The sequence below is a fragment of the Nomascus leucogenys genome, chromosome 7b, assembly GCF_006542625.1.
Source record: "Nomascus leucogenys isolate Asia chromosome 7b, Asia_NLE_v1, whole genome shotgun sequence".
Lineage (NCBI taxonomy): Eukaryota > Metazoa > Chordata > Mammalia > Primates > Hylobatidae > Nomascus > Nomascus leucogenys.
The window spans coordinates 58,926,486-58,949,568 of NC_044387.1; the positions used below are offsets into that span (position 1 = coordinate 58,926,486).

A 23,083-nucleotide genomic window follows, 5' to 3' on the forward strand; every position below is an offset into this window, starting at 1 on the left:
CTCTACTAAAAATACAAAATTAGCCAGGCGTGGTGGCCCATGCCTGTAATCCCAGCTACTTGGGAGGCTAAGGCAGGAGAATCGCTTGAACCTGGGAGGCGGAGGTTGCGGTGAGCTGAGATCGTGCCATTGCATTCCATCCTGGGCAACAAGAGCGAAACTCTGTCTCAAAAAAAGTAAATGAGGCTGGGATCAGTGGCTCACGCCTGCAATCCTGGCACTTCGGGAGGTCGAGGTGGCGGGGGCGGGGGGAATCACCTGAGGTCAGGAGTTCGAGACCAGCCCAACCAACATAGTGAAACCCTGTCTCTTCTTAAAAAAAAATACAAAAATTAGCTGGACTTGTTGATGGGTGCCTGTAATCCCAGTACTTGGGAGGCTGAAGCATGAGAATTGCTTGAAACCAGGAAGTGGAGGTTGCAATAAGCTGAGATTGCACACCACTGCACTCCAGCCTGGCGACAGAGTGAAACTCCACCCGAAAAGAAAAAAAAAGTCAATTGGCACGGAGACAGGAAGCAATGCTCAAATGTCTTCCTGATCTGGGAGTGGGTCAAGCTTTTATGGCATTCCTATCTAGTCCTAGGTGATGCCAATGCAGTCGGCCTGCCAGGCTCGTGGTGGTAACAATTAACAGGTTAAAGCTTTTTTCCATTGTGCACACTCAGGCAATTTTGGCTGTGTCTCACCTGTAACAACTTAAGCAATGGTTAATCAGTTTGAGCTGGTCCCACAGTTACAACAGGATACTCCTGAGAAAATGGGGACCACTTTGGAAGGAATGATGCTTGCTGTGACATATAACTTTGGAATGTCTACTTTAACTTATTACCAAGCCACGAGAACAAAGTAACGGCCTTGACAGTTATTTGAAAGGTTTTCAAAAAAATTTATTTTCATAAATTAACACACATAACAGTGGAAATTTTAGAGTCACAAACTACCAAACAGAAAAGGAACTGCAGGGGCATCATGTATACCAATGTTACCAAAAATGTACAAATTTCATTGAACTACTGACCATAATATATAAACATGTCAGGCAGCTATTTTTACTGGCCCAGACCAGCCCAAGGAGATGCTGAGGCCTCTCACCAAGAATTCAAATCCAATTCAGCACCAGAGAGGGGCTTGTGAAGACACACAATCAACAAGCATCGAATCTGAGAGCACACTGCACTAGATGGCCGGCTCAATGGGGACCCCCCTTCATCATCAAAATACCTTTTGCTGCTCGATTTGTGGCTAGACGGTAACATTAAACTGTAATTTTAGTAAAATTAAATCTCCCTAGCCAGGTTTTTATATAATAAGTTCAGTTGTGGCAAGGAGCCCTTTCCTGACACAAATCCAGGAAAGATTACTTTGCACTTCTGGCCAATTATTTAAACTTTGGATACAGCCACCCACAATGTGGTTATTTAAGAAGTCCTTTCCATGACACCAGGGGAAAAGCTTACAGAAACAGAACAAGGGAATTACAGAAAGCACCAACTGCATACTCCCCCCACCCCAGGGAATGGGAGAAAAGTATCACTGCCTAAAAGTTGGTCTTTCGCAGATCTTAATGTACATGGCATTGATTATGAGACGGAATTCCAGCCTGGAGATGGAGCGACGGCCGTGCGTTCATTGGCTGCACTGCGGCCTTGGATCTGCTGCTCCCGTCCTGTACGCTCCCTGCTGCTCTTGGCTCAGTGGGCAAGGAAGGAGCCACGGGGGAGGTCTCACACCCAGATAGTAGGATCTGGAATGGACCTCAGGTTGGCTCTGGAGCCCGTGCCAAAGACCCTTTCAGGCAAAATTGTGACAAAGTATCATGATTTTCACAGCTCTTGAGGAGCGCTGAGTTTTGGGATTCACAGCATGAGTTTCTGGGCTCCTCAGGCTCCGAATAAGGCAAACGCTACATGTCTTTTCACCGTACCTCCCTCAGCTACTGTAGCTTAGAGTAAGGTCAGTAAGAAAAAGTGGACATTATCTGCTTTAACAGGAGATGAGGTACAGCTGAACTCATGCAGACATGAAGCTGGAAAGGAGACCAAAAGTAAAAAAAGAGGAGGAGAGAATGCACAGGGAGGAGGCAAACACAGCTAGAAACTGAAAGATGGAAAAAAAAAAAAAAAAAAAAAAAACAGTTGAAAGTTTCAGTGAAAAGCTGATGGGCAGAACCCTGATTAGACCTGAGATTTCTCCTTTCCCATATTAAAAACACTAAACCTCCGGAAGTGATAGTTGAGTAAGCTGTAGTTAACTGTAACTTCCCACCACTTGGAGAGGGAAGTTCCCATACTCAGAAACTGTATCAACTCCACCCCAGAACCAGATCTCCTGTAGCTCTGGGCAGGTGGTGTGCCAGCAGCCGATTACTGTTTCCCATCGTGGTTAGGGACCACGGGCCTGGGGACCCCTGACAACACTGCAGCTGGCTCAGTGCCAAAACTGAATGTTAAGACAGGTGTGGCTGAGCGCAGCTGGAGCCTAGGTATATACATCACCTTCAGGTAAGTAATTTCAAGTTTGCAGTGGGGCACCCTTCTCAACTTTGGAGCAGGGGAAGGGACCTAGCCAGAGGGTAGGTCAAGAATTTCAACGACGGGCAGGGCTGGCCTCAGAGCAACTCCTCTCCTACATTGTCAGGACAGGAAAGGAGCCCAGCTCTGTTTCTTCCAGTCCTCTGCTCCCAGTTACCCATGTTCCAAACCGCTGCTCCGAGGCACAGTTGAAACTATTTCTGCCATGTTGGTGACACTACAGCTGTGCCCACTGTTGTCTCTGGGAAACACAGCCGCCACATCACTGCATCTACACGGGCAACAGAGCTGGCAAACAGGGCTCTGTTGACTCACTGCTAGTCTGCAACCTGTCCAGTAGGAGCTCCTTAAACATGCCTGGACAAGGGCGAAATGTACTACTCATCCCACTCCCTTAAGCAAAGAAGTCAGGGAGAAGCATTTAGTGTCTAAGAACCCTGTCCCAGGAAGGGAGAGGTATTGAGGTGAAACATAGGTCGTGTCTATACAGTCTGGGCAAAGTGGATGTAGAATGACAGAATCTGGTTAGCATCATTCAGAACTGGTATGGAAGCCTGGCTCTCTTCTAACTGTATTTGACCATGGCCTTGGAAGCCTCCGTGGATGACCAGGTGTGTATTTCACTTGTCTCAATGCTATGTCTGAGGCAGTGGGCCTAGAAGATAGCTGTGGCACACTTTTCCCTCTGGCTCATGTCAGTTTTTCTGCTCCAGTGTGGCATAGACTGTCAACCTGCAAAAGCAAGGCACATAGAGACCCCCACCCCCACCCCATCTCCCCATCCACTAGCAAACGGGGAAGCAAAAGAAACCTAGGAGAGTTGGCCAACATTCCAGGACGTGCCACTCACTCTCTTCTAATAGACTGACTTGCAAATGTCCCTAGAACTCTGACGGTTCCCATCGGCAGCTGCTCCATGCCAGTGGCTCCCAGGAGGATATGAAGAGTCCTGATGATGACTTTTGCATCCCACTCACTAGCCATGGAATGTTAATTCTCTAAACTCTTGTTTTGAGAGAGAAAGAAAGAGAAAGAGAAACCCCTAGAGAAGGAGGGGAAGGGGAGCAGGATATGGGCACACAGGACTTCAGTGGAAAAGGAACAAGACCTGGAGGCTGCTGACCCACAGCATCCCTCTGCCCACAGACTCCTGCAGGCACAAACCCAGAAACTCGGCTAACTCTGGCATTTGACAGTTCCAGGAGATGTGACACAGGAGCCCAGAGTACAATGAGGTGGCCCTCAAAGAAGGCTGGCTGGGGATTTTTGAGATCCCACTGCTGGAACACATCTCTGGGTCTGAAGCATGACCCTGACTCTCTCCCCACTCTTGAAGCGGGCTGCCTGGAAAGCCACAAATACTGTGGGTCAGCCTGTATCGCTGCCCAAGCCGTTGTACTCAATTTTGTTACCTAACATCATTTCAGATAAAAACCATTAAGATCACATCCAACCATAGTAGTTTTTCAATGATCGGGACAGAAACTAGCTCTTACTTAAATCACTAAAATAAATACATGTATTTGGTGAGCAAGAATGAGAACCCAGATGAAAAAAAGTGCTCCCTCTAATGAGTTACACTAGAAGCTGGAGATGGGGAAGGGATTGCCTGAAGCACATGAATAGGAAAAATGTCTCTTCCATGCAGCGATCACTGGGTCAAATGCGTATCATGTATGCTTAAGACATGTATTGTTTTTCTCCTTAACAAAATGTTTTAAAATCACATTTAAAGGCTCCACACATGCAGCAATAGTACAAAAACAACAACAAAAAAGAAAATAAAACAAATGAAAATAATCCACACCACAACATTAAAAAGTGCAACTTACTTCGAATGGGGCCTGGACAGGCTCCTCTGGCACTAGTGACCCACAGTCACAGAGGGGAGAAAACGATGGGAAAAAGCCACACACACACAAACACTCTCACATACACTCACATCAATAGGTCCTGGGCAGACAAAAGATAAGAAAACACAACAGCTCATCTTTCCTCAACTACTGAAATGAGCCAGTGAGACCACGCAGGACAGGACGCCAGGTCCCCCTCCCTAGGCCACGTTTCTAATAATCTTGGTCTAGCACCACCGTAAACAAAGCGGAACTTTCATATGGACGTGCAAATCCTGTGAGTCCTTGGAATCCTAGTGTTACTGAAGATAGGCTGCTGCTTCCTCCTGTGGATGGCAGAGACTGAGGAGGCGGCTGGATGTCGTTCAGGTCCATTTCCAGGAGAAAGTGAGCATTCCTGAGGTTCTATACTCAGCAGTAAAAGTAGAGGACCCTCCTTCACCAGTTTCTAAAAAGGTTGCACCTTGAAATAGGTAAAAATTCATGGACTGTGCATTTTTGAGTGGTTTGGCGGTAGGGCAAAATTAGGCAACCTCTTCCAAGGAGGTCCAAAAAAACAAAAACAAAAAACCTAAAATTGAGACCCTCAACTGAATTGCTTCTCAACAGCCTGATGATTGTTCCTGCTCCTCTTCCTTGGCAAAGAAGGTCTCCAGTTCCATTAGTTTCTGTATCAAAAGAGCATCCAGCTCTCGACTCTGCACAGCTGCTTTCTGGGCCCTGGTAAAGCTGCCTGCCACCTTGACTTTACCTCGAGCTCTCCTCTTTCGCGGGACTGTAAAATCCTGAAATTCTAGAACTCGCTTCCTCTTCTGTTGGCTGACTGAGATTAGCGTACCATTTCGTTCCTTGGGTTCCTCAAAGATAGTCTCTAAACACCTAAGGATGAAGCACGAAACAATCACCAATGGACTGACTCACATGGCCCATCCTGTCAACAGGGTCAGGATGTTGACGCTGGGTCAACAACCCTTCTAGTCAACAGGGACTGAAAGCTACTTGTGCCAACTCTTTTTTTTTTGTGAGACAGAATTTCACTCTTGTTGCCCAGGCTGGAGTGCAATGGCATGATCTTGGCTCACTGCAACCTCTGTCTCCTGGGTTCAAGCGATTCTCCTGCCTCAGCCTCCCAAGTAGCGGGGACTACAGGTATGTGTCACTACGCCCGGTTAATTTTTTTTTTTTTTTTTGAGACGGAGTCTCGCTCTGTCGCCCAGGCTGGAGTGCAGTGGCGGGATCTCGGCTCACTGCAAGCTCCGCCCCCCGGGGTTCACGTCATTCTCCTGCCTCAGCCTCCCGAGTAGCTGGGACTACAGGGGCCTGCCACCGTGCCCGGCTAATTTTTTGTATTTTTTAGTAGAGACAGGGTTTCACCATGTTAACCAGGATGGTCTCGATCTCCTGACCTCGTGATCCACCCGCCTCAGCCTCCCAAAGTGCTGGGATTACAGGCGTGAGCCACCGCGCCCGGCATTTTTTTTTTTTTTAAGACGGCGTCTCACTCTGTCGCCCAGGCTGGAGTGCAGTGGTGTGATCTCGGCTCACTGCAAGCTCCCCCTCCTGGGTTGATGCCATTCTCCTGCCTCAGCCTCCCAAGCAGCTGGGACTACAGGTGCCCGCCACCACGCCTGGCTAATTTTTTTTTTTTGTATTTTTAGTAGAGACAGGGTTTCACTCTGTTAGCCAGGATGGTCTCCATCTCCTGACCTCGTGATCCGCCCACCTCAGCTTCCCAGTGCTGGGATTACAGGCATGAGCCACCGCACCCAGCCCTGACTCATCTTTAAAAAAAAAATTTTTTTTTGAGACAGGGTCTCACTCTGTCACTCAGGCTGGAGTGCAGTGGCACAATCACAGCTCACTACAGCCTCGAAATCCTGGGCTCAAGCAATCCTCCTACCTGAGCCTCCCACGTAGCTGGGACTACAAGCATATACCACCATGTCTGGCTAATTTAAAAAGAATTTTTTTTTTTGTAGAGATGGAGTCTTGGTATATTGCTCAGGCTGGTCTCCAACTCAAGGGCTCCAGTGATCCTCCCTCCTTGGCCTCCCAAAGTGGTAAGATTACAGGCATGTGCCACTGTACCTGGCACGGTGTGATCTTGGCTCACTGCCATCTCCTCCTCCCAGGTTCAAGCAATTCTCTTGCCTCAGCCTCCCAAATAGCTGGGATTACAGGTGTGAGCCACCACGCCTGGCTAATTTTTTGTATTTTTAGTACAGACAGGTTTCACCATGTTGGTCAGGCTGGTCTCGAACTCCTGACCTCGTGATCCACCCGCCTTGGCCTCCCAAAGTGCTGGGATTACAGGCGTGAGCCACTGTGCCCGGCTACATTTTCTTTATGTAACCCAATACACTTTATTTCCTATCCTATTACTGACCCTAATTCAAGTGCTGGAATTGAAAATACCAATTCTAGCTGTTTATAAGAACCAATATTGGCTGGGTGCAGTGGCTCACACTTGTAATCCCAGCACTTTGGGAGGCCGAGGTGGGCAGATCACGAGGTCAGGAGATCGAGACCACGGTGAAACCCTGTCTCTATTAAAAATACAAAAAATTAGCCGGGTGTGGTGGCGGGTGCCTGTAGTCCCAGCTACTTGGAGAAGCTGAGGCAGGAGAATGGCGTGAACCCGGGAGGCGGAGCTTGCAGTGAGCTGAGATGGCGCCATTGCACTCCAGCCTGGGTGACAGAGACTCTGTCTCAAAAAAAAAAAAAAAAAAGACCCAATATTGGTACAACTGAACATAAACTCTTTCTAAAGTGAAAGGGCTGGAGATTCACATCAATCATTTCAAATTCTTCCCTTTTATTTCCCAGCTATAAGTACCTACCTGTTTGCAGGAGGAGATTTATAATTCTTGTTGGTATATATCTCTTCTAAACTAAACTCCTTCTTCTTTAACCTGAAAACAAAGAAAGAAAAAAATTCTTCATGTTCTCTCTCTTTTTTTTTTAGAGAAGGTCTTGCTCTGTTGCCCAGGCTGAAGGGCAGTGACATGATCACAGCTCAATGCAGCCTGCAACTCTAGCCATCCTCCAACCTCAGCCTCCAGAGTAGCTGGGATTACAGGTGTGTGCCACCACCCAAGGCTAGATTTAAAAAACAAAATTAGGCATGAGCTACTGGGCACAGCCTCATGTTCTCCTAAGATGGAAGAGACTTATTTTCCAATGCTATCCTCTTCATTTGCTCCAACCTGTCTGTAGTATGTTTTAGATGTGTCTCATGCAAACAATGTGTACTGGATTTTCTTTTCCAGGGTACCAACCTTCAACTTTATGTAACTGAGCCCATTCATACTTACTGGGAATGATATATTTAGATTTATATCTATTATTTTTCATAGATTTGTATCTATTTTACAGCTGTTGTTTGTGCTGCTTTGCAATGTTTCTTTTCATGAATTGACTGCTCTTTTTTTTCTATCTCCCTCCACTGACTAGAAAACTATATATTCTGTTCTTTTTTGTTTTTTTCTTTTTTAGAGATGGGGTCTTGCTCTGTTGCCTAGGAGTTTGAGGCTGTGTACAGCCTGGGTGACAAAGACCCTGTCTCTTAAAAAATATATACATACACACACAAACACACACACCCACACACACACACACAAAAAAAAAAACCCTTCACACCTATCAATTATACAGTAACCCTGAGGTACAGCTTGAATAGTAAAAGCAGGCCATATGCTTGCTTTTTTCCTTTCATTACCAATTTCCAAAACAATGAATTGGTTCCCCAGTATCTTCCAAAGATGGCCAATGGTTTAAAATTTTTTTAAGTATCATTATGAACTATTGGGTTTATATCTGATATGTTTGAATCTACTGAACTTATTCTTTTGAGGCTCAGCTGGTCTCATCTGTGGCCAGAGGGAATCTCTTCAAACTGGTTCTTGAGAGCCAGGCATGGGGGCTCCCAACAGTAGTCCCAGTTACTTGGGAGACTGAGGCAAGAGAATTGTTGAGCCCAAGAGTTCAAGACCAGCCTGGGCAACAAAGCAAGACCCTGTCTCTATACAAAATTAAAAAATAAACAAAAAACTGGCTCCTGAATCCCTTTGACATGACCCTAGGAGTCTCTGAGAGCTTTGCTACTTTCTGGTATGACAAGATACATTCATCTTATTCATTTCCTGCCCTAGACCTGTAATCACTCTCCAAGGAGCCCAGGTTCACATATCATAAAATCCATCCATTTAAAATGTACAATTCAGTGATTTTTAAAACATTCACAAGGTTATTCATGATCACCACTAATTAAGACCAGTTTTTTTTTTGAGACAGGGTCTTGTGCTGTCACCCAGGCTGGACTGCAGTGGCTCAAACATGGCTCACTGCAGCCTCAACTTCCTGGGCTGGGCTCAAGAGATCCTCCTGTCTCTGCCTCTCGTGTAGCTGGGACCACAGGTGTGGGCCACCACAGCTGGCTTATTTTTATTTATTTATTTTTTGAGACAGAGTTTCGCCCTTTTTGCCCAGACTGGAGTGCAATGGCGCGATCTTAGCTCACTGCAACCTCCGCCTCCCGGGTTCAAGCGATTCTCCTGCCTCAGCCTCCCGAGTAGTTGGGACTTCGGGCGTGTGTCACCACGCCCACCTAATTTTTGTATTTTTAGTAGAGATAGGGTTTCACCACATTGGCCAGACTGGTCTCGAACTTCTGACCTCAGGTGATTCACCCACCTCGGCCTCCCAAAGTTCTGAGATTACAGGCATGAGCCACCACGCCCAACTGTAACTTTGATTTTTCAGTAGAGATGGGGTTTCACCACGTTGGCCAGGCTGGTCTCGAACTCCTGATTTCAGGTGATCCACCCATCTCGGCCTCTGAAACTGCTGGGATTACAGGCGTGAGCCACTGCGCCTGGCCTATTTTTTCATTTTTTTAAAGACAGCATCTCGCTGTCTTGCCCAGGTTAAAGTACAGTGGTACAATGATAGCTGACTGCAGCCTCGACCTCCCTGGCTGAAGCAATCCTCCTGGTCTCAGCTTCCCAAATAGCTGGGACTACAGGTTCACAGTACTATGCCTGGCTATTTTTTTTTTTTTTTTTTTAAATTTGAAACGGAGTCTTGCTCTGTTGCCCAGGCTGGAGTGCAGTGGCATGATCTTGGCTCACTGCAACATCTGCCTTCTGAGTTCAAGTGATTCTTCTGCCTCAGCCTCTCGAGTAGCTGGGACTACAGGCATGCACCACCATGCCTGGCTAATTTTTGTATTTTTAGTAGAGACGGGGTTTCATTATATTGGTCAGGCTGGTCTCGAACTCCTGATCTTGTGATCTGCCCACCTTGGCCTCCCAAAGTGCTGGGATTACAGGTGTGAGCCACCACGCCCGACCTCCAGCTAATTTTTTTTCTTTTCTATTTCTTTTTTTTTTTTTTTAAGACCAAGTGTCACTCTGTCACCCAGGCTGGAGTGCAGTGGTGTGATCTAGGCTCACTGCAACATCCACATTCCGGGTTCAAGCGATCCTCCTGCCTCAGTCTCCAGAGTAGCTGGGATTACAGGCGCCCACCACCACGCCCGGCTAATTTTTAAAATATTTTTAGTAGAGACAGGGTTTCACCATGTTGGCCAGACTGGTCTTGAACTCCTAACCTCAGGTAATCTGCCCACCTCGGCCTCCCATAGTGCTGGGATTACAGGCATGTCGGGCTAATTTTTAAAAACTATTTTTGGTAGAGATAGGGTCTGTCTATGTTGTCCAGGCTAGCTTTGAACTCCTCGGCTCAAGCGATCCTCCAGTCTCAGCCTCCCAAAGTGCTGGGATTACAGGGTTCAGCCACAATGCCTGACCTGATCTTTTGTAGAGATGTGGTCTCACTATGTTGCCCAGACTGGTATCAGACTCTTGGGCTCAAGTGATCCTCCTGCCTTTATCTGCCAACGTGCTGGGATTATAGGAATGAACCACCACACCTAGCTTTAAAACACTTTCATAACTCCAAACAGAAATCTACTTTTAGCAGTCACCTGGACTCTCCCCTACCACCCAGCACTGGTAACCACTAAACTACTTTCTGTCTCTAAGGATTCTAGACATTTCATATAAAATGAATCATACAGAATGTGCTGTTTTCATAGTTAACCCCTGTTGTCGCATGTGTCAGTACTTCCTTCCTTTTTCTGGCTGAATAATACTCCATCAATGGATATACTATCTTTTCTTTATCCATTTATCAACTGAGGAACATTTGGTTTCCACTTTTTAGCTACTATGAATAATGCTGCTGTGAATATTCATGCACAGGTTTTTTGGTGAATTTATGTTTTCAATTCCTTTTTTCTGTTTTTGAGACAGAGTCTTGCTCTATTACCCAGGCTGGAGTGCAGTGGCACGATCTTAGCTCACTGCAACCTCCACCTCCTGCGTTAAGGCAATTCTCCTGCTTCAGCTTCCCGAGTAGTTGGGATTACAGGTACGCACCACCACTCCTGGCTAATTTTTGTATTTTTAGTGGAGATGGGGTTTCACCATATTGGCCAGGCTGGTCTCGAACTCCTGACCTCAGATGATCTGCCTGCCTCGGCCTCCCAAAGTGCTGGGATTACAGGCATGAGCCACCGTGCCTGGCATGTTTTCAATTCTTTTGGGTATATACCTAGAAGAATTGTTGGGTCATATGGTAACTCTAATTTTTTCAGGAACGGCCGATTTTTTTTTTCACAGTGGCTGTACCATTTTACATTCCCATGAGATGTGTATAAGGGTTTGAGTTTCTCCACATCCTTACTATGCTTATTTTCTGTTTTATTGTTTCTTTACATCCTAGTGGGTGGGAAGTGGTATTTCACAGTGGTTTTGATTTGCAGTTCCCTGATGACTCATGATGTCAACAGCATCTCTTCAAATGCTTGTGGGCCATTTGTCTATCTTCTTTGGAGAAATGTCTATTGAAACACTTTGTCCATTTAAAAAATATGGGTTATTGTCTTTTGGTTGTTGAACTACAAGAGTTCTTTATAGCTTGTGGATACTGGACCCTTATTAGATGTGTGATTTGCAAGTATTTTCTCCAATTCTGTGGGTTATACGTTATCTTGTTTTTTGTGGGAGAGAGTTGGGCGGGGGGAGATCGTCTCACTCTCTTGCCCAAACTGGAGATCAGTGGTTTGATGACAGTTCACTGAAGCCTTGAAATCGTAGACTCAGTGATCCTTCCACCTCAGTGTCCTAAATAGGTGAGACTACAGGAGTGTGCCACCATGCCTGGTTCATTTTATTTTTATTTTTGTAGAGACAGGGTCTCATTATGCTGCCCAGGCTGGCCTTGAACTCCTGGGCTCAAGCATTCCTCCCACCCTGGCCTCCCAAAGTTCTGGGATTACAGGTGTGAGCCACCATGCCTGGTCATCTTTTCTTTTTTTTTTTTTTTTTGAGACGGAGTCTCGCTCTGTCGCCCAGGCTGGAGTGCAGTGGCGCAATCTCGGCTCACTGCAAGCTCTGCCTCCCACGTTCACGCCATTCTCCTGCCTCAGCCTCTCCGAGCAGCTGGGACTACAGGCGCCCGCCACCACGCCCGGCTAATTTTTTGTATTTTTAGTAGAGACGGGGTTTCACCGTGGTCTCGATCTCCTGACCTCGTGATCCGCCTGCCTCGGCCTCCCAAAGTGCTGGGATTACAAGTGTGAGCCACCGCGCCCGGCCCTTTTCTTTTTTTTATACTTTATTTTTTACAGTAGTTTTATGTTCACAGAAAGACTGAGCAGAAAGTGGAGAGTTCCCATATAGCCCCTACCCTCACACATGGACAGCCTTCCAGAGTGTACAACTGTTGTACAATGAACCTATATTGATACATTGTTATCACCCACAAGTCCAGTTTATGTCGGAACTCACCCTTGTTGTCTTCTATGAGTTTTGACAAACACATAATGCCATGTATCCCCCATTACAGTAACACACATAACAGTTTTGACTGCCCTACATACCCTCTGACCTCCACCTAGTCATCCCTTCCTTCCCCTCAACCATTGGTGACTTCTGTCTCCATGGTTTTGCCTTTTCCAGAATGTCATAGAGCTGAACTCATACAGTATGTAGTTTATTCAGATTGGCTTCTTTCACTCAGTAGTAAGCATTTAAGATTCCTCCATATCATTTATATAATTGATAGCTAATTCCTTTTTAGTACTAATATTCCATTGTCCAGACAGTTTATTCATTCAGCTACTGACGGACATCTTGGTTGCTTCCAAGTTTTAGAAATTATGAATAAAGCTGCTATGAACATTTATGTACAGATTTTGTGTGAAATGTTTTCAACTCATTTGGGTAAATACCAAGGAGTGCAGCTGCTGTATGGTATGGTATGTAGGTTTAGTTTTGTACGGGAATTGCCAAACTGTCTTCCAAAGAGGCTGTATACCATTTTGCATTCCCACCAGCAGTGAATGAGAGTGCCTGTTGCTCCACATCCTCATTCAATTCTCTCCCTTGTTATTTTTTGTTTCCGTACTTCAATGTGAAAATTTTGTTCTGGTGTGCTCCTGTTCATTAACACTATTTAGCTCTATTTAACCTGCTGTTAACCCATTTATTAAAGTTCTATTTTGATTACTCAATTTTACATTTTTAGAAATTCTGTACAGTTCTACTTTAAATGTAGTTGGTTATTTTTAAGTATATCTTGCTTCATTATTCATATTTTCAACCCACTTGTATTTCTTTAACATATAAAACATACTACAGGCCAGGCACAGTGGCTCACGCCTGTAATCCTAGCACTTTGAAAGGCCAAGGTGGGCAAATCATTTGAGTCCAGGAGTTTGAGACCAGCCTGGCCAACATGGTGAAACCCTGTTTCTACTAAAAATACAAAAATTAGCCAATGTGGTAGTGCACACCTATAATTCCAGCTACTCTGGAAGGCTGAGGGAGGAGAATCGCTTGAACTTGGTAGGCAGAGGTGCGATGAGCAAAGATCATGCCACTGCACTCCAGCCTGGGGAACAGGCATGAGCCATTGCACCTGGCCAGCTGGTTTCAAACTCCTGACCTCAAGTGATCCACCCATCTCAGCCTCCCAAAGTGCTAGGATTACAGGCGTGAGCTACCGCGCCTGGCCAGCAGCAACTTTTAAACATTTTTTGGGCTGGGTGGATCACTTGAGGTCAGGAGTTCAAGACCAGCCTGACCAACATGGTGAAACCCTGTCTCTATTAAGAATACAAAATTACAGTGTCTCACGGCTATAATTCCAGCACTTTGGGAGGCCGAGGCGGGCAGATCATGAAGTCAGGAGATCGAGACCATCCTGGCTAACATGGTGAAACCACGTCTCTACTAAAAATACAAAAAACAAAAATAGCCAGGCGTGGTGGCGGGCGCCTGTAGTCCCAGCTACTCAGGAGGCTGAGGCAGGAGAATGGCGTGAACCCGGGAGGCGGAGCTTCCAATAAGCTGAGATCACACCACTGTACTCCAGCCTGGGCGACAGAGCAAGACTCTGTCTCAACAAAAACATAAAAAAAAAAAAAAAAAAAAAAAAAAAGAGGAAAGAAAAAGAATACAAAATTAGGCCAGGTGCGGTGGCTCACGCATATAATCCCAGCACTCTGGGAGGCCGAGATGGGTGGATCATGAGGTCAAGAGATTAAAACCATCCTGGCCAAAATGGTGAAACCCCGTTTCTACTAAAAATACAAAAATTAGCTGGGTGTGATGGCACACTCCTGTAGTCCCTGCTACTCGGGAGGCTGAGGCAGGAGAATCCCTTGAACCCAGGAGGCTGAAGTTGCAGTGAGTGAGCCCAGATCGCGGCACTGCACTCCAGCCTGGGTGACAGAGTGAGACTCCGTCAAAAAAAAAAAAAGAGAAAAAAACTACAGTTATTTGTCAACCAAATAATATATCCGAAAAAAAAAAAAGAACAGCTCTTTGTGAATAATGTATCAAAATTTTACTGTTTACTATATGCCAATGATGAAATTATTGCTTTTCAGCTCAAAATCTGCCCTTCACTACCTGCTCTGTGATAACGGAATCCTAGGCCCTTTAAGCATTTCTATTTTGCAGTGAGTATGATGCTAAACTTTGTCACAAGGTGTTGGAGGAACAATGCAGGTGGAAGGGAGCTTCTCTTTCCGGTTTGGTGAGTTTTTTCTTGCTCCTGCAGCATGGGCCATCAGTGATTAATGTATGTTGGGATGTTGGGGCTTCTCTGCCCTAGTGGTGTGGCCAGGACATGTAGTCCCTCAGTGACCTTGCAGCCTTAGCTTGGCGACCACTTTGCTGCAGGCTTCCCAAAACGGATAGGGCACTCCAGGCCTTATGCCCTCAGTGGTAACCTGACTTACTGATGGTCATTTCCTGTCGCTCTCCTGAAGCAAAAACCACATGCTCCAGGCCTTGCATCACAGCAGTGCCCTACCTCCCTCTGCAGCAGCCTTATCTTGTCTATGCTTGAGAAGGTGGTTGTTATTTCCTGCTTGCCCAGCTCTGGCCTCTGCAACCCACCCATCCAATGGGCTGCAACCTCACCTTCTCCAACCAAGTCTCAACTCCAACCTTGAGGGAGGTGGTGCCCCTTCCAAGTTTGCCCTTCCTAGGGTACTTTCCCTTAACCCAAGTGTACCCTTCAGGATTCTCTTTATATTTAAGGTTACTCCCTGTCATAGTTTAATGCTTTATAATAAACTTCCCCTGTCTAAAATACTGTGCGATTTCTGTCTCCTGATTGGACTTGAACCACTACATAATACTAACGTAAAAATCCTAAGAGCTAAATTAGGTTGCTACTAAATACATTAGACCAGTGTACCTAAAAACTTTCCACGGAGTACATGAGAACCCGGCTGTAGGAGAATCAACCACTCAATCTATAATTTCTATTTTTTCTTTATTATTAATTTTTTTTTTTTTTTTAGATGGAGTCTTGCTCTATTGCCCAGGCTGGAGAGCAGTGGTGCGATCTCGGCTCACTGCAACCACTGCCTTTTGGGTTCAAGCAATTCTCCGGCCTCAGCCTCCCCAGTAGCTGGGATTACAGGTGTACGCCACTACACCCAGCTAATTTTGTATTTTTAATAGAGATGGAGTTTCACCATGTTAGCCAGGCTGGTCTTGAACTTCTGACCTCATGATCCACCCACCTCGGCCTCCCAAAGTGCTGGGATTACAGGCATGAGCCAATGCACCTGGCCTTATTATTAATTTTTGTAGAAATGTGGTCTCACCATGTTGCCCAGGCTGCTCTTAACTTCCTGGGCTCAAGTGATCCTCCCACCTTGGCCTCCCAAAGTGTTGGGATTATAGGCGTGAACTACCATACCCAGCTCAATCTCTAATTTCTAAAAGTGATACATCTGAAAAGTGTTCTGAATTGCTCTTGCAGGTCTCTCTGTTCCCACAAATTCTCTCAGAACAGCTCCTATCCATTCTGAATTTTTCTTTGACACATCAGTCAAACCACTCATTTTGCTAAGCCCTTTCCAGTGATTAATGAAATCACCATAAACTTGTCTTGGGTTTTTCTTTTCCTTTACTACACATTATTCAGTTAAGAGAGAAGAGTGCCTTTAGAGATTGGCTATTAGGGTCTGAGTGCGGTGGCTCATGCCTGTAATCCCAGCACTTTGGGAGGCCAAGGCGGGCAGATCACATGAGGTCAGGAGTTTGAGACCAGCTTGGCCAACATGGTGAAACCCCGTCTCTACTAAAAATACAAAAATTAGCTGGGCGTGGTGGCGTGTGCCTGTAATACCAGCTACTCAGGGGGCTGAGGCAGGAGAATTGCTTGCACCTGGAAGGCAGAGGTTGCCGTGAGCCAAGGTCATGCCATTGCACTTCAGACTGGGCAACAAGGGCGAAACTCCTTCTCAAAAAAAAAAAAAAAATTAGCCAGGCACGGTGGCAGGTGCCTGTAATCCCAGCTACTCGGGAGGCTGAGCCACGAGAATCGCTGGAACCCAGGATGTGGAGGTTGCAGTGAGCCAAAACTGCACCACTGCACTCCAGCCTGGGCAGCACAGTGATACTCTGTCTCAAAAAAAAAAAAAAAAAAAAAAAAAAAAAAAAAAAATCGGTATTTGGGCCAGTGTTAAGACAACTGATTTCAGGTATCTCATGGAAAGGAGTTGTCAGAGTCACTTTGCCTCGTTCACCTCGATTATCATCAAATAATGTCTACTTAAGAAAAAGACCTTACTTAGGAAAGAGAGCTTCAAACACTAAAAATAGCTTGTTCATGCATTTAATTATATACAATATTTCTTCTAGCTATTCTCACTTCTCATTAACAATATGTCATCACTTAGAAAAGTTCCACTCAACATATACATGGGATCGGCATGATGGCTGACACCAGTAATTTGAGCACGTTGGGAGGTGGAGGTGGCCAGATCACTTGAGCCTGGGAGTTCAAGACCAGCCTGGGGAACATGGCAAAATCATATCTCTACTAGAAATACAAAAATTAGTTGGGCATGGTAGCACATGCCTGTAGTCCCAGCTACTCACTGGGATAGGAGCTGAGATAGGAGGATCACCTGAGCCCAGGAAGTTGAAGCTGCAGTGAGCCATGATCATGCCCCTACGCTCCAGCCTGGGCGACAGAGCGAGACCTTGTCACAAAACAAACAAATTATAACTATATATATATCAAGATGTTTACTGGGACTACCAAGTACTTGAAGTGTACAAAACCCACAGAAAAAATTTAAGTAATTTCCTTTGGTTAAGGCATGAACTTTTATCAATTCACATAATGAAATATTTAATTCAAGTAGTCAGTCCCTTATGATCTGATCCTACAAGATATTGTAATTTTTTTTTTTTTTTGAGACGGAGTGGCTCAATCATGGCTCACTGCAACCTCCGCCTCCCGGGTTCAAGCGATTCTCCTGCCTCAGCCTCATGAGCAGCTGGGATGACAGGTGCCTGCCACCATGCCTAGCTAATTTTTGTATTTTTAGTAGAGACAGGGTTTCACCATGTTGGCCAGGCTGGTCTTGAACTCCTGACGTCAGTTGATATACCCGCCTTGGCCTCCCAAAGTGCTGGGATTACAGGCATGAGCTACCGCGCCTGGCCAGATGTTATAACTTCTATCCCCATTAACAATATCAAAAAATATGTGATAAACTGCCCTGCCAATTGGTTTGTCCAATATACTTTTATATTATAATATGAAAGCAGGCTGGGCTTGGTGGCTCGCTCCAGCCTGGGCAACAAGAGAAAAACTACATCTCAAAAAAAAAAAAAGAAAGCAAGCAATCATTGAGACTTATATAAATTAGTAGATTTAGTTCTGATTTTTATAATAATTCTGAATCATTCTTAAAAGTCTAATACTAAAGTGGCCGGGCACGGTGGTTCACGCCTGTAATCCCAGCACTTTGGGAGGCCGAGGTGGGTGGATCATGAGGTCAGGAGATCGAGACCAACCTGGCTAACATGGCGAAACCCCGTCTCTACTAAAAAAATACAAAAAATTAGCCAGGCGTGCTGGTGGGCGCCTGTAGTCCCAGCTACTTGGGAGGCTGAGGGAGGAGAATGGCGTGAACCCGGGAGGCGGAGCTTGCAGTGAGCGGAGATAGTGTCACTGCACTCTAGCCCGGACGACAGAGTGAGACTGTCTTAAAAAAAAAAAAAAAAAAGTCTAATACCAGAGTTTAATTCATGTATGCATACACGTTTACTAAAGCAGTATCATGCTTTCTACCATACTCCTCACTTCAAAACTTATAATGCTTTATTATAAATTTAGAACTGAGAAATAATATTTTCTTTTTTTGAGGCCCAGCCCAGGCTGGAGTGCAGTGCCATGACCTCGGCTCACTGTAACCTCTGCCTCCCGGGTTCAAGTGACTCTCCTGCCTTAGCCTCCCGAGTAGCGGGGATTACAGGCGTGTGTGTGCCACTACTGCCTGGCTAATTTTTGTATTTTTAGTAGAGACAGGGTTTCACCATGTTGGCCAGGCTGGTCTCAAACTTCTGACCTCAAATGATCCACCCACCTCAGCCTCCCCAAAGTGCTGGGATTACAGGCGTGAGCCACTGCTCCTGGCCTCACGTTGTTTTAGTAATGCACAGGTTGGCACTATTGGGTTATTAAGAACATCCATAACTGAAAATCCAAAATCTGAAATGCTCCAACATCTGAAACTTTCTGAGTGCCAACATGATGCTCAAAGGTTATGTTCAAAGGGAATGCTCATTGGAGCATTTGGGATTTTCAGATGAGGGGTGCTGGTAAGTATAATGCAAATATTCCAAAATCTGAAAAAATCTCAACTCTGAAACAGTTTTGGTCCCAAGAATTTGGAGAAGAGATAGTCAGCCTGCATTATTAAAATGGATAAATTGTGATTTTAAGACTTTTAGAAATATACCTCACAATCTGTACTCCATAATTTATTTCTCAGTGTTTTATATCATTTTCTTAAAAGGATAAATAAACATATTTACTTGAATTGGAAAACAGAAAAGTCAGGAAGAATGATTTGCTTGATGGGTTTAAATAATAAATTGCTTCCACCAATTAAATTATATGCCCAGGCTTTTCCATAAACTTAATGTACTAAAATCTGCAGCTTCAAGGGTTGTTTTTTTTTTGACAAAAGTACATTTGATTAATAGCATTTTTATCGAAAGACATCCTAGGTTTAGGAAAGATTTATTAAAAATTTTATTTTTCTCAACCCCATTTCAGTATATTGGAATGAATAAGGTACCTCTAAGTGAAAGAGGATCTGGCATTTGACATTTGCTGGACCCTTCTCGGTCTGTTCCAGACACTGAGACAGTAACTGCCACTAATGCCTGGAAAACAGAACCTTTGTGACTGAGTGCTTTTCAATCTTTTGTTTTCATTAAATATAATGCTAGATCACTCTATGATTTTTTTGGCATATAACTTGAAAGAAGTGGAAATAATTGAATGACTTTACTATATTAAAACTCTTTCCTCTCCCAACTACTTATTTATGTAAACAAGGTTCTTCAGACATACAAATGCAAGAGAGAATACAACTGATACTGAATCCTATTTCATTCGAGTAATAAATACTACTCGATCTCGGATATCTGAAATATTTTTAAAATTTCTCTTGAAAAGACATACAATAGATCAACAAAAGAACCATAAGACAAAAATACAACATATTAAGATTATGGTGTAGAAGTGGAACATCAATCATGACCCTAACAAATGGTTATTTTATTTGTGCTGTGTGAAGCACTATAATGGAGGTAGTACACATTCTTTTCTCAATTAGACTGTATAGAAATCTTTTTTTTTTGAGTTGGAGTTTCATTCTTTTTGCCCAGGCTGGAGTGCAATGGCATAATCTTGGCTCACCGCAACCTCCGCCTCCCGGGTGCAAGCGATTCTCCTGCCTCAGCCTACCGAGTAGCTGGGATTACTGGCGCACGCCACCACGCCCAGCTTATTTTGTACTTTTAGTAGAGATGGGGTTTCTCCATGTTGGTCAGGCTGGTCTCAAACTCCTGACCTTGTGATCCACCCCCTCAGCCTCCCAAAGTGCTGGGATTACAGGCGTGAGCCACCGCGCCCGGCCCTGTATAGAAATCTTTAAGTGTTGGGAATTCTTATTCATATTTTACAGGGAAGTTCCTGAGAGATCACTGTTAGGCTTCCATTTGCTGATAAGAAATGGAGGAGTAAAATCGATCAGAAGAAAATATAAGTTTGGAGATTTTTTTTTTTTTGAGACGGAGTTTTGCTCTTGTTGCCTAGGCTGGAGTGCAATGGTGCGATCTCGGCTCACCACAACCTCCACCTCCCAGGCTCAAGCGAATCTCCTGCCTCAGCCTTCCCAAGTAGCTGGGATTATAGGCATGCGCCACCAAGCCCGGCTAATTTTGTATTTTTAGTAGACATGGGGTTTCTCCGTGTGGGTCAGGCTGGTCTCGAACTCCCAACCTCAGGTGATCTCGCCACCTTGGCCTCCCAAAGTGCTGGGATTACAGGTGTGAGCCACCGTGCCCAGCTTGGAGATCTTTTTTAAGAAAAACTAAACTCAGGACTTTTAGGTCCTTTTCCAGTTTGGTGCACAGAGTATTTAGGGGCTTGAGCTCTGGGGTTGGGTAAATCCTGTGACAGACAGAAATCACATGTGCTAGCATCGATGCTATGACCTAACACAGGTTCCTCCTCATGACATTGGAGGGTTAACTAAGATTATGTACGCAATGTATTAAAATGTCCTTGCATATAAATATCTAGTGACATTACTAATTCTTTAGGATAAATTCCTAGAAATGTAATAAATGGCTCAGAGTGTAAGACCATTTAAAGGGTAATTATATTATGACAAACAATTTTCCAAAAAAGTGAACCTAGCTTGTAATAGAGAAGGAGCTTACCTTTTGGGTCGAGGAAGGCCCATGGGGGTAAGATTAGGATCTGGCCTAGGAATGGTTTTCCGGATGCGAATCTGTGAGACTTTCTTTGGCCTCTTCTCTGGCTCAGCCTATTTTAAGAGATTAAGAAGAAAGATGGTCAAGTTGTAAGACATTTTATTTATATATTTTTTGAGACAAGGTCTCACTCTGTGACCCAGGCTGGTGTGCAGTGGTACAATCATAGCTCACTGCAGCCTTGAATTCCTGGACTCAAACGATCCTCCTGCCTTGGCCTCCCAAAGTGCTGGGGTTACAAGTATAAGCCACCGTAATGGGCAATTTTTATTTTTAGATGGGGTCTTGCTATATTGCCCAGGCTGGCCAGGAACTCCTGGGCTCAACTGATCTTTTTGCCTCAGCCTCTATGGTAGCTAGGACTATAGGTGTATGCCACCACCCCTGGCATATTGTAAGACATTTCAAATATATAAAGTCCCTGTCTTGACATTTAAAACATTGCTACCTCACTTTAGAGATGATTCTATTAAGTAGTTTATGACAAAGCTCCCACTTCTATTCTTGCTGTTTTTTTATTTTGTTATTTATTTATTTTTTTAGATAGAGTTTCACTCTTGTTGCCCAGGCTTAAGTGCAATGGCATGGTCTCGGCTCACGGCAACTTCTGCCTCCCAGGTTCAAGTCATTCTCCTGCCTCAGCCTCCTGAATAGCTGGAATTACAGGTATGTGCCACCACGCCTGGCTAATTTTGTATTTTTAGTAGAAACAGGGTTTCTCCATGTTGGTCAGGCTGGTCTCGAACTCCCAACCTCAGGTGATCTGCCCACCTCGGCCTCCCAAAGTGCTAGGATTACAGATGTGAGCTACTGCATCTGGCCTTATTTATTTATTTTTTGAGATGGAGTCTCACTCTGTCGCCCAGGCTGGAGTGCGGTGGTGCGATCCAGGCTCACTGCAACCTCCGCCTCCCAGGTTTAAGTGAATCTACTGCCTCGACCTCCAGAGTACCTGGGATTACAGCAATGTGCCACCACATTCGGCTAATTTTTGTATTTTTAGTAGAGATGGGGTTTCATCATGCTGGCCAGGCTGGTCTCGAACTCCTGATCCCAGGTGATCCGCCCGCCTTGGCCTCCCAAAGTGCTGGAATCACAGGTGTGAGCCACCGCGCCCGGTCTTTAATTTTTTTTTTAAGATGGGGTTTCACTCTGTCACTCAGGCTGGAGTGCAGTGATGCAATCTAGGCTTATTGCTACAATCTCTGCCATCCAGGCTCAAGCAATTCTCCCTCCTCAGCCTCCTGAGTAACTGGGACTGCAGGTGTGCACCACCATGGTGAGCTAATTTTTGTACTTTTTGTAGAGACACGGTTTCGCCAGGTTGCCCAGGCTGCTATTGAACTCCTGGACTCAAGCGATCCACCTGCCTCAGCCTCTCGAAGTGCTGAGATTACAGGCGTGTGCCACCATGCCTGGCCCCTGCTGTGTTTTAAGCAACTACTCCCTTTGTATCATCAAAACAAGAATTGTACATTCAGTTCAAATATTGAGACTGCCAACATGAAAGTTTGCAACTGTTGAAGACAACAGACATTGCAAAACTGAACATCATCACCATCCACTCATCTTCTTTGAATGCACAAAGCAGCTCTTTCGTCCAATTCTCTAAACACTGTTACATGCTGTTGGCAAGAAAAAAGTATCTGGAAAACAATGCAGATTAAAAAAATCCACTGTGTCATTTATTGGCCAAGAGAAAAACTCCTGGCTTAGTACTCTCCAGGACTCGGCTGACACTAAAGGTGGTATGTGAAGATACTCAGAAGCCAGTCTGTAGCTATAATGTGATGTGAGTTGACAATGGCCACCTCCAATGCCACCATCACCTGACCCAACCAGCACTTTACACTTACCTCTTTCTGTTCTGCAGGGCTGCTCTGTGGGCAGGGGCATGCCGCTTTCACACCATCCAGCTCATCCAATCCAGGAACCTGGAACTCAGAGGCTGAAAGCAGGAGCTTGCTGACAGCTGATTCTGCTACCAAGCAAGACTTTGGTACCAAAGCAGGGAATGGAGGCTCCAGCCTAGCACCATGAAGAGAAAGAAAAGATATGAGAGGGGTTCCCTTTCTACTTCCAGCACATTCAACTTCTTCTTCTTCTTTTTTTTTGAGAAGGAGTTTCGCTCTTGTTGCCCAGACTGGAGTGCAATGGTGCGATCTCGGCTCAATGCAGCCTCTGCCTCCTGGGTTCAAGCAATTCTCCTGCCTCAGGCCCCCGAGTAGCGAGATTACAGGCATGCGCCACCACGCCCAGCTAATTCTGTATTTTTAGTAGAGACGGAGTTTCTCCATGT

At 45.1% G+C, this 23,083-nt stretch overlaps 1 protein-coding gene across 3 annotated transcripts in view; it reads right to left on the reverse strand.

The window, feature by feature from the left end:
- Positions 1 to 868: 868 nt before the first annotated feature.
- Positions 869 to 23,083, reverse strand: part of PRR14L (proline rich 14 like) — a 70,671-nt gene continuing 48,456 nt past the window's right edge. For all 3 annotated transcript variants that reach the window (XM_030816155.1, XM_012508139.2, XM_030816154.1), the window contains 4 exons: positions 22,641 to 22,812; positions 20,731 to 20,837; positions 7,228 to 7,299; positions 869 to 5,266 (listed from right to left, as the gene is read on the reverse strand). In XM_030816155.1, the coding sequence (XP_030672015.1) occupies positions 4,990 to 5,266; positions 7,228 to 7,299; positions 20,731 to 20,837; positions 22,641 to 22,812 (628 nt within the window). In that variant the 3' untranslated portion in view covers positions 869 to 4,989. The remainder of the gene's footprint in view (positions 5,267 to 7,227; positions 7,300 to 20,730; positions 20,838 to 22,640; positions 22,813 to 23,083) is intronic.